Source organism: Equus przewalskii, chromosome 24, assembly GCF_037783145.1.
Source record: "Equus przewalskii isolate Varuska chromosome 24, EquPr2, whole genome shotgun sequence".
In the NCBI taxonomy this organism is placed as follows: Eukaryota; Metazoa; Chordata; class Mammalia; order Perissodactyla; family Equidae; genus Equus; species Equus przewalskii.
In genome coordinates this window covers 334062-346390 of record NC_091854.1, presented here as the reverse complement: position 1 = coordinate 346390, position 12329 = coordinate 334062, and the positions used below count along the sequence as shown (strand labels likewise).

The 12329-nt window shown below is 37.2% G+C and overlaps 1 protein-coding gene across 5 annotated transcripts in view; it reads right to left on the bottom strand.

Annotated features, from left to right (window-relative positions):
- Window positions 1-1378: 1378 nt before the first annotated feature.
- Window positions 1379-12329, bottom strand: part of DPH5 (diphthamide biosynthesis 5) — a 62812-nt gene continuing 51861 nt past the window's right edge. For all 5 annotated transcript variants that reach the window (XM_008518787.2, XM_070592167.1, XM_008518785.2 and 2 more), the window contains exons 5-8: window positions 10651-10771; window positions 5700-5739; window positions 4128-4231; window positions 1379-2386 (exon numbers count right to left, since the gene is read on the bottom strand). In XM_008518787.2, the coding sequence (XP_008517009.2) occupies window positions 2163-2386; window positions 4128-4231; window positions 5700-5739; window positions 10651-10771 (489 nt within the window). In that variant the 3' untranslated portion in view covers window positions 1379-2162. The remainder of the gene's footprint in view (window positions 2387-4127; window positions 4232-5699; window positions 5740-10650; window positions 10772-12329) is intronic.

Genomic DNA, 12329 nt, shown 5'->3' with positions numbered 1-12329 from the left:
AATCCATGGCCTTTCTAGGGATTTGATGGAAAGCCGAAGGTGCTTTTCAAGCCTTCTAACTTGTCAGAATTCAAACTCAAATCTCTTTCTTCTCTTGTAATACAGAGCGACAATCTCTGCTCAGCTGTCCTGCCTCAGCTCTGGCTTTCCGCCAGGAACACTGGAGTCTTCTGTGCACATGCACAGTTCAGGAGTTAGCCAAAGATTTAAGAGATTATATGCAGATTGGAAGTCTCCTCCCTCACTGCCACCTTCATTTCTAGGATTTCCTCCTTCGTTTTACAGCTCCTCTAGCGGCCCCCAATTCCTCTAATACCTCGAGCCAGTAAGACTGCAACTTTCTCTCAGGTTCTAGCCGTCCCTCACCAGACTGACTGGGAATGCCCTGAAGGGAAAAGCCATATAAGAATAGTCCTCAGCCTGCTTTTGGTCACCTCCCAGTGCTTTTAGACAGATATTTATTATGTTTTGTGCAGTTTATAATTGGGGGGGTTTGTACATTACACGCTATTCCACCATTACGAAACCAGAAGTTGTTCATTTCATAATTCTTTTTTTTTTTTTTTTTTTTTAAGATTTTATTTTTTCCTTTTTCTCCCCAAAGCCCCCCGGTACATAGTTGTGTATTCTTCGTTGTGGGTCCTTCTAGTTGTGGCATGTGGGACGCTGCCTCAGCGTGGTTTGATGAGCAGTGCCATGTCCGCGCCCAGGATTCGAACTAACGAAACACTGGGCCGCCTGCAGCGGAGCGCGCGAACTTAACCACTCGGCCACGGGGCCAGCCCCTCATTTCATAATTCTTAAATGTTTGGTTTAACCCTTAAGAGGAAAATAATACAGAACTGGTACTTAAATGTCTTTGCCTCTCTCCTCTTTTGTGTCCAATAGCTTGAAAATGGAACGTTTCATATATATTAAAATATCTTTTATCTCAAATGAAATAAGTCAGAACAATCTCTTGCCAACTGATACTCCCAGGAAGTAGGGAAGTATTTGCTCAACTTCCAACAAATATACTAAGCAAAGAGGTCAGATAAATTGATTAGGCCATGGAAATAATGAGTTAGACCCACTAAACTAGAACAGAGCAGAGCTATTTCTGTTATGAACTTAAAAAAAGGATAAAACTTCATGGTCATGAGGCTGGCCCCATGGCCGAGTGGTTAAGTTTGCACGCTTTGCTTCGGTGGCCCAGGGTTTCACTGGTTTGGACGTGGCACCGCTCATCGGGCCATGTTAAGGCGGCGTCCCACATGCCACAGCTAGAAGGACTGCAACTGAAACAGAGTTATGAGGAGAGAAAGCAGAAAAAGAAAAAGAAGATTGGCAACAGTTGTTAGCTCAGGTGTCAATCTTAAAAAAAGAAACAAAAAACACCTTTATGGTCATGAAATATAATAAATGGAGTGTTATTTACAACCAATGAGAAGAATGTGACTACTTGCATATACAGAGTGGCATATTAACTGAGTTAAGTGATATGACGAATGTTGACTAAAATTTTATTTTGTAGTCAGCAAGTTTTCCATTTGTCAGCTTGGATGTGAAAGCTGCTATTTAAAACCAAACAGCAACTGTACATGGCTGGCTGAGTATTTATAATTCAACAATTATATAACCTCCAAAATACAGCAGAATATGAACCACATAATTAGGATGTCAGCTAAACAAGACAAGGCAATTCAGAAGGATGTCATTTTGTGGCATGTACTCAGCTGAGCTTTCAGTAAGCAGGACTCATTCTTCCACCTCTGCTTAGATGCACTAATATTAACCGCTGTCAGGGCAACTCACAGCTGCAGTCAGGACAGCAGGCTTTTTAAGAAAGAAGAAAGTTCCACCTTGTATAGACTGGTTTCATAAGTAAAAATGGCTCTTAAATGACTCTGTTTATGAATGTCTATTTACAAGTTTTCCAGCTTGGTCGGCTCCAAGTGAGTACATCCTGAAAAACTGCTAAAATATCAGCAACAACTGATGATATCATAGGGAAAGAACTCATTGCCACAGGAAACCAAGCATTGTTGAGTCAACATCTTTCTTCTTAGTCATTTGTTTTATACTTATTAGGTAAACCAAAAGATCTGTTCAATTTGTTATACAAATATGTGTACGTGCACATACGACTGAAATTAACATCCAACAGTTGAAAATGTCTATGTTCAGAGTCCATCAGTGCTTTGGGAATCTGAGCTATTTTCTGGTATGGAAAACAGACTTAGCATCTCCATCTCCAGTGGATGCATGCTGCCTCCTGTGATAATCAAGGAATGTAATGGTCCTCCCAAGTCCACAGTACACATTTGCTGCAAAGTGCCTGCTGCGATTTTTTGGTCCTCAGCTCCAACCCTGGCTAAGCCAACACAGAGTGTCTCCTCGGTAACTGCTATTTAAAAAAAAGAAAAAAAGATACTGCCGTTCAATTCAGCAAATACATTATCCTGCCCAACATTCAAGCCAACATTAGTACATTCAAAGAAGCCCCAAATATCTTAAATCTGCTTAGTCACTCATTATGGATCAATTATCTGTTGATTTATCTAAGGCTTTTCTAAACTATTTGTATGATCTGACATATAACGTAGTACTTCCCAAATTTACCCTTTCAGAATTCCAAAGGCTTACCTTAGTTTAAGTTTTGAGGATTTGATAAACAATTACCTGTATCCAATCCATACTCTTTACGATTGCATAGCATTTGTCTTTAAATAGATTCTGAAGAAACAAAGTTTATCATATGCTTATATTCTTAATAAACTGCTTGAGATATGTTCACATTGACCATGATATACTGGAAAAACCATGGGGTTGTGAGATAAATACACAGATTTGAGTTTCTGCTTGGCTACCTAATTAGCTATGTGACAAACCAGTTTTTTCATTTTTTAAAATGGAATACTCTCTCTCTTCACTCATGGTTCGAAGGGCTATGATAATAGATATGGAAGTATTTAGTAAACTACAGAGCCCTTAACAAAAAATGCATATTTGACATTACTTATGCTTTTAAGTTCAAAATAACCAACATTAGTGAACTTTAGTATTACTCATTCTGGTGACCCTATCACGGTTTTATTGTTTAGTTGGGAAAGTTGTCCTGACTGAAGAATAATCAAAATGGGGTAAATGATTTATAAGAGGAGAAGCCGGCATGCAATGAACTCTGTTCAAAGTTACAGATATAGAACACCCTTAGAGATTATTTGTTTCATGACTTTAACAAGGCCTATTGAGAATAAAATAAGCTGTGGTCACTCAAGAGTCTCTCTCTCTCTCTTTTTTTTCCTGAGGAAGACTGGTCCTGAGTTAACATCTGTCGCAATCCTCCTCCTTTTGCCTGAGGAAGATTGTCACTGGGCTAACATCTGTGCCAGTCTTCCTCTATTTTTTGTATATGGGATGCCACCACAGCATGGCCTGACGAGCGGTATAGGTCTGCACCCGGGATCTGAACCCACAAACCCCAGGCCACCAAAGCAGACCATGCAAACTTAACTACTACGCCACCAGGCTGGCCCAAGAATCTCTTTATGTAAAATTTCTATCAAGAGATAAGTGCTCAAAGGCAGTCAGCAACTTATGACAATATAATGATTGGTTCATTAAGGAACTTTCAAAAAAGATTTGCTGACAATAAACATTTTATTACATAGTATGCACTGTGTCTAGATATTAAGTATATAAGGATAAATTCTCTTGTCTTTATCCTGAAGAAAATTATCTCTGGTCTCAGTGTGGAGAATGAGAAAAAGCAGAATCAATATATTTTTATTGGACAAATCTCACCATAAATGTGGGCTAAAATGGAAGTTCTGTATCTTACTAAAATATTTATATATTAACACATTTATATCAAATCTGATTTATAGTTAATTTGTGAAAAATCTTCACTTTCTGTAATTTTATTAATTTTACTAGAAAGAACTCCATGATTTTTCTTTCAGTACAACTTTCAGGCTATGAGATTTAAGTTAAGCTTGGAAAAAAATGACAAAAAAAGTACAATTCAAAAACACTGACTCTGGCTTCAGTGGTGGTGGCATACGTGTGTGTGTCAGATGCCATATCATATACACAGGTCAATGCAGCAGGAGGGGAATATGAGAGGCCTTTAGGGTCTTGAGTACCTGGTTCTTCTCCTCGTATTCTCTGATTCTGAACAATCTCCAGAAGTTGCTGGGCTGCTTGGTTTACACTCATATACCGAGGAGGTTCATAGATCTTCCTTCCCCTGTAAGTATAAAACTAGATGCCATTGTTCTTAGCCGTGAAATTACATAATACGTTTTAATGCAATTACTCCCCAGGTAAACTCAAGCATGACAGACAGTCTACATTCTGTCTGAAGCTTTCACGTTACCCACTGTAAGTATGCCCTAAAGCATGGATACAGTGATTGCTGATCTTAGGTTTCTTAAGCTTTTTTCATTGTTCTACTTCAACTACCCTCTGATCTCACTGAAGTGTTGGCAGAAATAGAAGTGCAATAACTTAAAGCTAAATGTCTAAATCAAAGTCACTTTTATTCAAAGTGATACCTTAAGCAAAAATAATTCAAATAAGTAGCGATTTGTTCTATATCCTAGCTTCATGAGGTTCTATAATGTTCTTTTTATTACCATGTTTAAACCACATATTCCTCTTTTCACTTCCTCCTCTAAGAAAAGTAAATTAAAGCAATAAATATCTGAAAATCTTAGAGGGTAAGACATGTTTACTTCTGTATGCCTCAAAAGCCTACCATGTTTGCCCAGTGATCATAATAAAAATCTCACTTTTGCAGGTATAAATCACTTCATATAGATTATTTTCCTGACTTTCAAAATAATTCTCTAAGTCAGCACTGTCCAGTAGAAGTAAAATACAAGCCAAAAACATGATTTTAAATTTTCTAGTAGCCAAATTAATAAAAGTAAAAGAGACAAAATTAATTTTAATAATATATTTAAGCAAATATATCCAAAATATTATATTTCAACATTTACTGCTATGAAATTATTAAAGAGATTGTTTTGTACTGTTTTTAAAATTTGCTATGTATTTTATACTTATAGCACATCTTAATTCAAATGTTCAATTTTCACTGGAAATACTTGATCTGTATTTAGATTTCATAAAATTCATGATTGTAAAAGTAGATTTACATATTGAAGTTGTTCTAACTACACTTAAAAGTTTTCCAATAACTAAGTTTAGTATTAGTTTTAAGGAAATTAAAATTAAATAAGAAATTCAGTTCCTCAGTTATAGCAGCCATATTTCAAGTGCTCATTAGTCAGATGTGGGTAGCTGCTACTGTATTGGACACTGCCTCGATAAGCAAAAAAGGACTATTAGGCTCATTATACAGATGAGGAAAATAAGACTCAACAGTGGAAGTAACTTGCCCTAGAGCACATAACCAGAGGCACACTCAGGACTCAAACCCACGTTCCTGACTCCCAACTCATTAATCCATCCCACACATATTTACTGAGTGCCGACTGGGGGGCCAAACACTGTTCTCAGCGTTGAATCTATGAAATCTATTGCTCTTTCTATTCTATCACACTGCTTAGCATTTCCTAAGATTAAAAGTATTTTTTTTAACTGTTAACGAAAGCTGATGTTCAACAATCTTTAGAACTCATGTCATTTAAGCAGAATTTATTGTTCATGGAATTAAAATAGACGTAAGCATTCTGAGAATAAGAACTTACTTGATTAGATTTTCCAAAGACTGCTCCTTTACTTTGATGTCTGGAGGAAGCAAAAAATAGTTCTCTTTTAGTTTAATTAACTACTTTATCCCAAAGTCTTTGTGTAAACTTCAGTTGAATCACCTAAACTTTAGGGAAACATTCTTCTCAAGTCTCCAAAATGCTCATTTGAGAGTTTGTGAGTCTTCCCTCGCTCTTGTTTCTAGCCACTCTTCTTATGGAAATACAGAGAAGAATGGAAGCTTGTGGTTGCGTAAAGGTCATTAGTCAGAAAACAAACATGAGGCTGGCCCTGAGACCATCATGAAAGGATCTAATTTCTTCTTGGAAAAGAAGACACAGGAAAGAGTCAGATAAATATTGGTATGTATATTACCTAACAGCTAATCAAAATCTTTGCGTTCACTTCTGCTAGGTGGTAACCACACAGACCCAACTGAAAAATCTTACGTTCCTATTCCTACCTATAGTCCAGGCACTAGAATGTAAGCTTTAATGCATGTATCATAAACAGAAGAAAATTCTACCCACATTTTGAAAAGAGACTTTTGCTTTCTTTGGAATGGTAAGACATACTCTAATAACTATGAATAGACACTTTAATACCAAACATTCAATGCTTTTAACGGCTTCCCCTAGCACTGACTGCGAGGTACAGGGCTACTACAGGGGTCAAAATGCACATAACCTCTGTTCTCATGAAGCCTGATGATCCAAGCGTCACAAATATTTGATTCTTTACACTTTTTAATCACTGATCCTCAGCTGAACACTCTGGTAAAAGGTAAAAAGTCGAACTGCTCTCCATCCTCACAGGAACTCAGTACACAACAGCACGAGCAACAGCTGCTTCCTGTTCTACATACTGAAAACAAACAGTTCAGCCAAAGTTTGTTTTTGCAAAAATAAATACAGTGTAACTAAGGGGTCTTTTTGATAGACTTCTACAGCTTTCCTAAGGGATCGTGAAAGTTTTTCTATAAAGGATACCAAAGAGTTTGCTTGGAAAATATAACAAAGATTAATCCCTTATATGTGTTTCTAAATGTTCTTGGAACCCATGGTGAACATATTTTTCAGATTCAAAATATTGATTATTATTTCCACTTGGAAGCCACATACAGGAAAAAATGCGTAACTGTTTTTGAAAATGTGGCCTGCAATACAACTAATAGTATAAGTCAACTTAGATTTCCTTTATATGATATTTGTAAGATTTTAAAAAATTCAATGAATTTATTAATTCATTCACCTTAAGCTTCTGAAATGCTTATATTAGTAAGGTTTTAAATGTACTATTTCTAATTTTCTAACTTTTTTAATGATATGCTCTACAGAATCTGTAAAATGAAGAGGGTTGGGAGAATTTTTCACAGGCAGATGTTTTTCAATCAAACATAAGGCTGCATTAGTGAATTAATCTCAAGCCAGACCAGTCTTAATACTTTTCCCTTGTCTTCACACAGGCTGTAATTATTCCTCTCTACTTCTACTTGCTAGAATATAAACATATCCTATTCATCTTAGTACCAGCACCATAATGCAAAGTACCCAGTAGATATTCAATAAATGTCTACTGAACAAATTTTCCACATGGCTCTACTACTACCCAACCAACCAGCTTATCTTAAACTATCTACTTTAGTATTAATTAAGTAGAGTAAGTCCCAATTCCTTCATAAAAGCTTTGCTGACTTTCCCTCAAATGCCCTTTGTTCTCTGAAATATACAATTAATACTACATTTTATTAATCTCTAATTACATCATATATATCAGTCTTGTCTTTCCAAGTAAATTTAAAATTCTCTGTGGTTTCTTACCATGGTATATTCTCACTAATCCCTACACGGGTTGGACCATAGCAGGCATTCAATAAATACATACTAATTTAAATGATGAGAATTCCAGATGATTAAATGATGAGATCTATGGTTTGAGGATTTGGAATCATGGTATCTTATACTTCACACCTTGTTCCTGCTTTTGTTAATGGAGCAAGGAAGATATATTGTTTAACCTTGTTTCTCTTTTCCCAGGAAAGCCAAGAAAAGAGGCAGCTCTTAGAGAGTTCAAGAGCCAAAGTTCTGGTTTGTCCTTCCTGCCTTTTCATACAATAGAACTTAATTGTGCTTTACAATTTCATGTCCACAGCATGTTAGTTCCAACTGGATTTCAAAATCCTGAGGGCAACACCCATATCTAATACTTCCTTAGTATTTCAAAACAACCTAACTCAACATTGGGCATACAGTAAATACTCAATAAATACCTGTAAACTGATTTTCTAATTGCCTTTCCAAAGCTTCCTAAAAGATAAATGCTACTTTCCCCCCATCCTCCCATTTTTTATGAATATAAGGAGAAGTTATCGGGTAGCCTGCCTCTTAAGTTTTCTCCCTGTTCTGTCTTAAAATCTCTCAGTTCTGTTGTAAGACAACTCTTCCACCCCATCCCTACCCCCACCCCACTCACTCACTCTAGTATCCGAGTTCCAATGAATCCCTATTTTTTATCCCTCAGTTGCATATACTTCTACTTATTTCTTTAACAAAAGTCCTTTTAACAGCCATCCTTCCCTCATCATTTTACTTTGACCTTTACATACTACTGGCCTTAACTGGATCTAAGTTTGGGATAAGATGATGGATCTATCTAATGGCGTAATCCACAGGAACTAACAAGTGCCTGACAGTGGGCTTGTCAGTAAGAACTACAAAAAAGTAGGACCAGTCTCTTTCCACATGGAAAATCCAAGGAGAAAACTATAACGCGAATTAATTAATTAAGAATGGAGTTCCAAATTCATTGACAATAAACTAAGAAAATATGTCATACCAGTTAATTGTGGGATAAAAGCATAAGCCAAAAAAATGTTAGAGGAGCACTCACGGCTTGATCTAGATCTAGAATTAATTAGGTGTCAATGTGGATGGAAAAAAAGGAACATATTCTGGCTGGAACTGAATGAACTAGCAGGAGCTGAAGATTTTCTGTGCCAATGGGTAATAAGACCAAGTCTGAGAAAAAAACCTTCAACCAATGAAGTTCCATAAATTTTATTGAACAGCTACACTGTGACAAACTTCTAGAACATTAGGAAGAGAGCAATGAGCAAGACAAAGTCCCTGTTCTTATGAAGCAGAGAAGACCAACAAGTTAATAAAATAATGCAGATAGGTGGTAAGACTGAAAAGAAATAATACAAGGTAATGGGAAAGAGAATCACAGGGGGACCACATTAGATTAGGTACAGTTCCACTTTAGATCAGGAGTCAGCAAATTTCTTCTGTAAAGGGCTAGATGTAAATATTTTAGGATCTGAGGGCCATAAAGTCTCTGTCACAACTACTTATCGCTGCCATTGTAGCATGAAAGCAGCCACAGATGATACATAAATGAAGTGGCATGTGTCCAATTAAACTTTATTTACAAAACAGGAAGTAGGCTGGATTTGACCCATGAGAACTAGTTTGCTCACCCCTGCTCTCAATATTAATTTCCATTTCTACCCCATTGGAAATGCCAAGTAGTAGTAAAACTTTTCTATAATTTTTTTCTACTAAAAGAGACATATTAATTGGGGTTCTGATAATGCACAAATTATATAACATTATTAAACAACAGAATTGGCTATATTACACAAAAAAAACTAACGTTTTTGGCACATAGGAATCTTTTCTCATGTTCTGAATAGCTGTCCTTAGTATAGAGGCCAAAATCATGGATTCATTCTCTGCCCTGATCCTCTGCTATGTGGCAGACATTTTGCTGGATGGCTTCACACACGGTAATCACTAAAACAGTGCAATTCAATGTGTGATCTGAGGACTGATGCGAGTATGTGAGCATTTTGTTACCAGTAAATGATGAAGTAACTACAGGAGAATAAGTGTTTACAAACATTTATAGTAATTTGACATTGACACAAAAGATAAGAAATTAAAAAATAAATATATATACAAAAAATAACAAAACCTGGTCCTTTACTACATATAGTTTGAGAAGTACTACTCTAAACAACTTCATGAGGCAAGGAGGGATTATTCCTATTAGATAAAAATGAAGACAAAGGTAAAGAATGTTCACAATATTCTCTAGCTAGTAAGTAGTAGCACTCAGATTTTGTCTTCTGATTCCAAGTATAAGTATTATTTCAGTTATTGAAAATGCCACTTATCTCTGTTCATCAGTCACAGGATAAAGCATCGATACCAGTATTCTTACAACATAGATTGTTAGAATAGGAACTGATAGCGAAAGTGAATCGGTACAATTCCAGTGCCTCTCCTGGAAAATGCACTGCATGTCCTTCCGAAGCTCTATCAATACCATCTCTTAGTATACAGTGATGGTGCTCCCAGCCTCTTCCCACATTAGGTAGTAAAGAGGATCTGGGCAGCAAGATACAGTGACAAGAGCTGGGAATAACAGGCTATCTGCATTCTACCAATTCTGCCACCAGTGCCACTGGGTGACAGTGGGAATTTGATCCAATATCTCTGTGAACTTCAACTGTAAAACATGCTTCAATAAGATCTATTTCAGATCTGTAATTCTGATGGCATCAATATTGCAGGATTCAAAGAATATCTCTAGGAGATACACAATGATGCTTGGTAAGAATAAATGCTCAATACAAGTCTGTTTAATTGCAGTAAAATGGCAAGAACAGGGTCTTGATGGATAAAAGTGCAACCTATGGGATGCTGGAGAGGATCTATTAGGGCATAAGAGCGGAGCAGCATGAACTATGGCATGTATGCAGGAAGAGCCATGTGGTATTTGGAGCAGAAAATGCATGTCTCCTGAGAGTATGAGGAAGGGGGTAGACCGTCCTTTCTTACCTCTAGTTAGTTATCCACAGAATGGTTTCACCTTAACACAAAATATAAAATGAGACTAATATGACAACTCCATATTGTGACTATAAGGAAACTCCAGAGCCCTTACCTAGTAAGCATAAGGTGTGCATGCCATTTTGTCTGTTCTTCTTCACTTTGTCAAAGAAGCTTTCTGGTCTCCAAGTGTCTGTCCAAAAAACAATAGAAACTGTCTCTCCAAACTTATACAACTAGAAAAAATAAAAACATTAATTAATGATGGAACAGTTCACTACTATTTCATAGATAACCACCAAAATAAAAAGCGAGAACCAGACTTGAGATGGGTTGGGGATCAAATTTGTCACAAAAAAGGTCATAAAACTTTCTCTTTGGTCCACAGCAGCTGGTGTCTTTCTGATGCCTTCAATAGGAAGCTTCTAGTATTTCTGCAGTCAGTACAGGAACATATACAACCAGTTCATGATTCAGCTATGTAGCTGCTAAAAATACTGAAATACAAAGAACCCAGAAGGAAGCCAAAAGACTTCTGAGTAGTCAGAGCAGGGTTCACAAGGTTAATTATTCTTCTCACTTTACAGATGAGACCACCAAAGCTCAGAAGATCAACTGACTTGCCTAAGGTCACAAAGCTAGTTACTAATGAAAAAGAAACTCAAAGTGCTCTGAGGAAGTGCTCCTTTCCACCACACCATCTCAGTAAATACACATGCTATACTCACTCCAGCCATTTCTCAAAACCTACTCCCTTACTTTACCCACTATTTGTTCCCTCACTGTAGAGTTCAGTTATGAGGGCGGCCTCTTCCCAAACCTCCTCCTTTCCCCCCAGTTGGCCCACCCATCCCATTTGACCATCATACAACCAAGAAGCTTGCTTGCTTCCAGCTTGCTTCCAGGCTGGCTGCAAAGTTCACTTCTGTGAGTCCAATTCCAAACTTTATGCGGAGAAAATCTACTTTTGAATTCCGGTTCTGCAACATGTTAGTCGTGTGACATTACTCTTTCTAAGTCTCTCTCTCTAAAATGGCAATAGTGATAACATACTGTCCTTCCTACCTAGAGGGCTGTAAGGATCAAATAACATGTAAAAAGTTATTCAAACTGTGAAGCGATAGGCTAGCATTAGTTCTTATCTAGGCAGTATACAAAGGACATTTATTTTCAAAGACATAATATACAGTAAAACATAACACTGAAGTTGCTATGTAAAGACATAATTATTCAAGTTAAACACTGCTTGAAAGAATTTTTAATAGAGCTGGAAAGCAACAGATGCTGGAAATCACATCTAGTCCTCTGCCACAAATTAACTGTGTGATTGAAATAGCTTTGTGACTTCAGGAAATCATCTAACTTTCCTAAGCCTAAAGTTCTTCATTTGAAAAATGAAGAAACTGGTCTGGCGAAGGGATTATCATCCTAAGGCTTCCCAGATCAGTTTTCAGAAGCTGCTGCAACAAGTAAAAGGGGAGGCAGATAGGAAGGAAACAGAAGCTGGGCATTCAGCGTCCTCCATCCCTACATCCCTAGAGAAGCCCAACTTTTCTTGATTTTTATAGATTGAGGTCCTAAAAACTATAACCAATACTCCTAATGGTGACTTTGAATTTCCAAAGGGAGGTTCATCACGCTCCTTATATGGCCATGACCTCCAACTTACCTACCAATGGGCTCTATTCCCCAAGTCATTTGAAAACTGTCTATAAAGGTATTTCCAGGGCCAGCCTGGTGGCACAGCAGTTAAGTTCACACGTTCCGCTCTGGTGGCCCGGGGTTCGCTGGTTC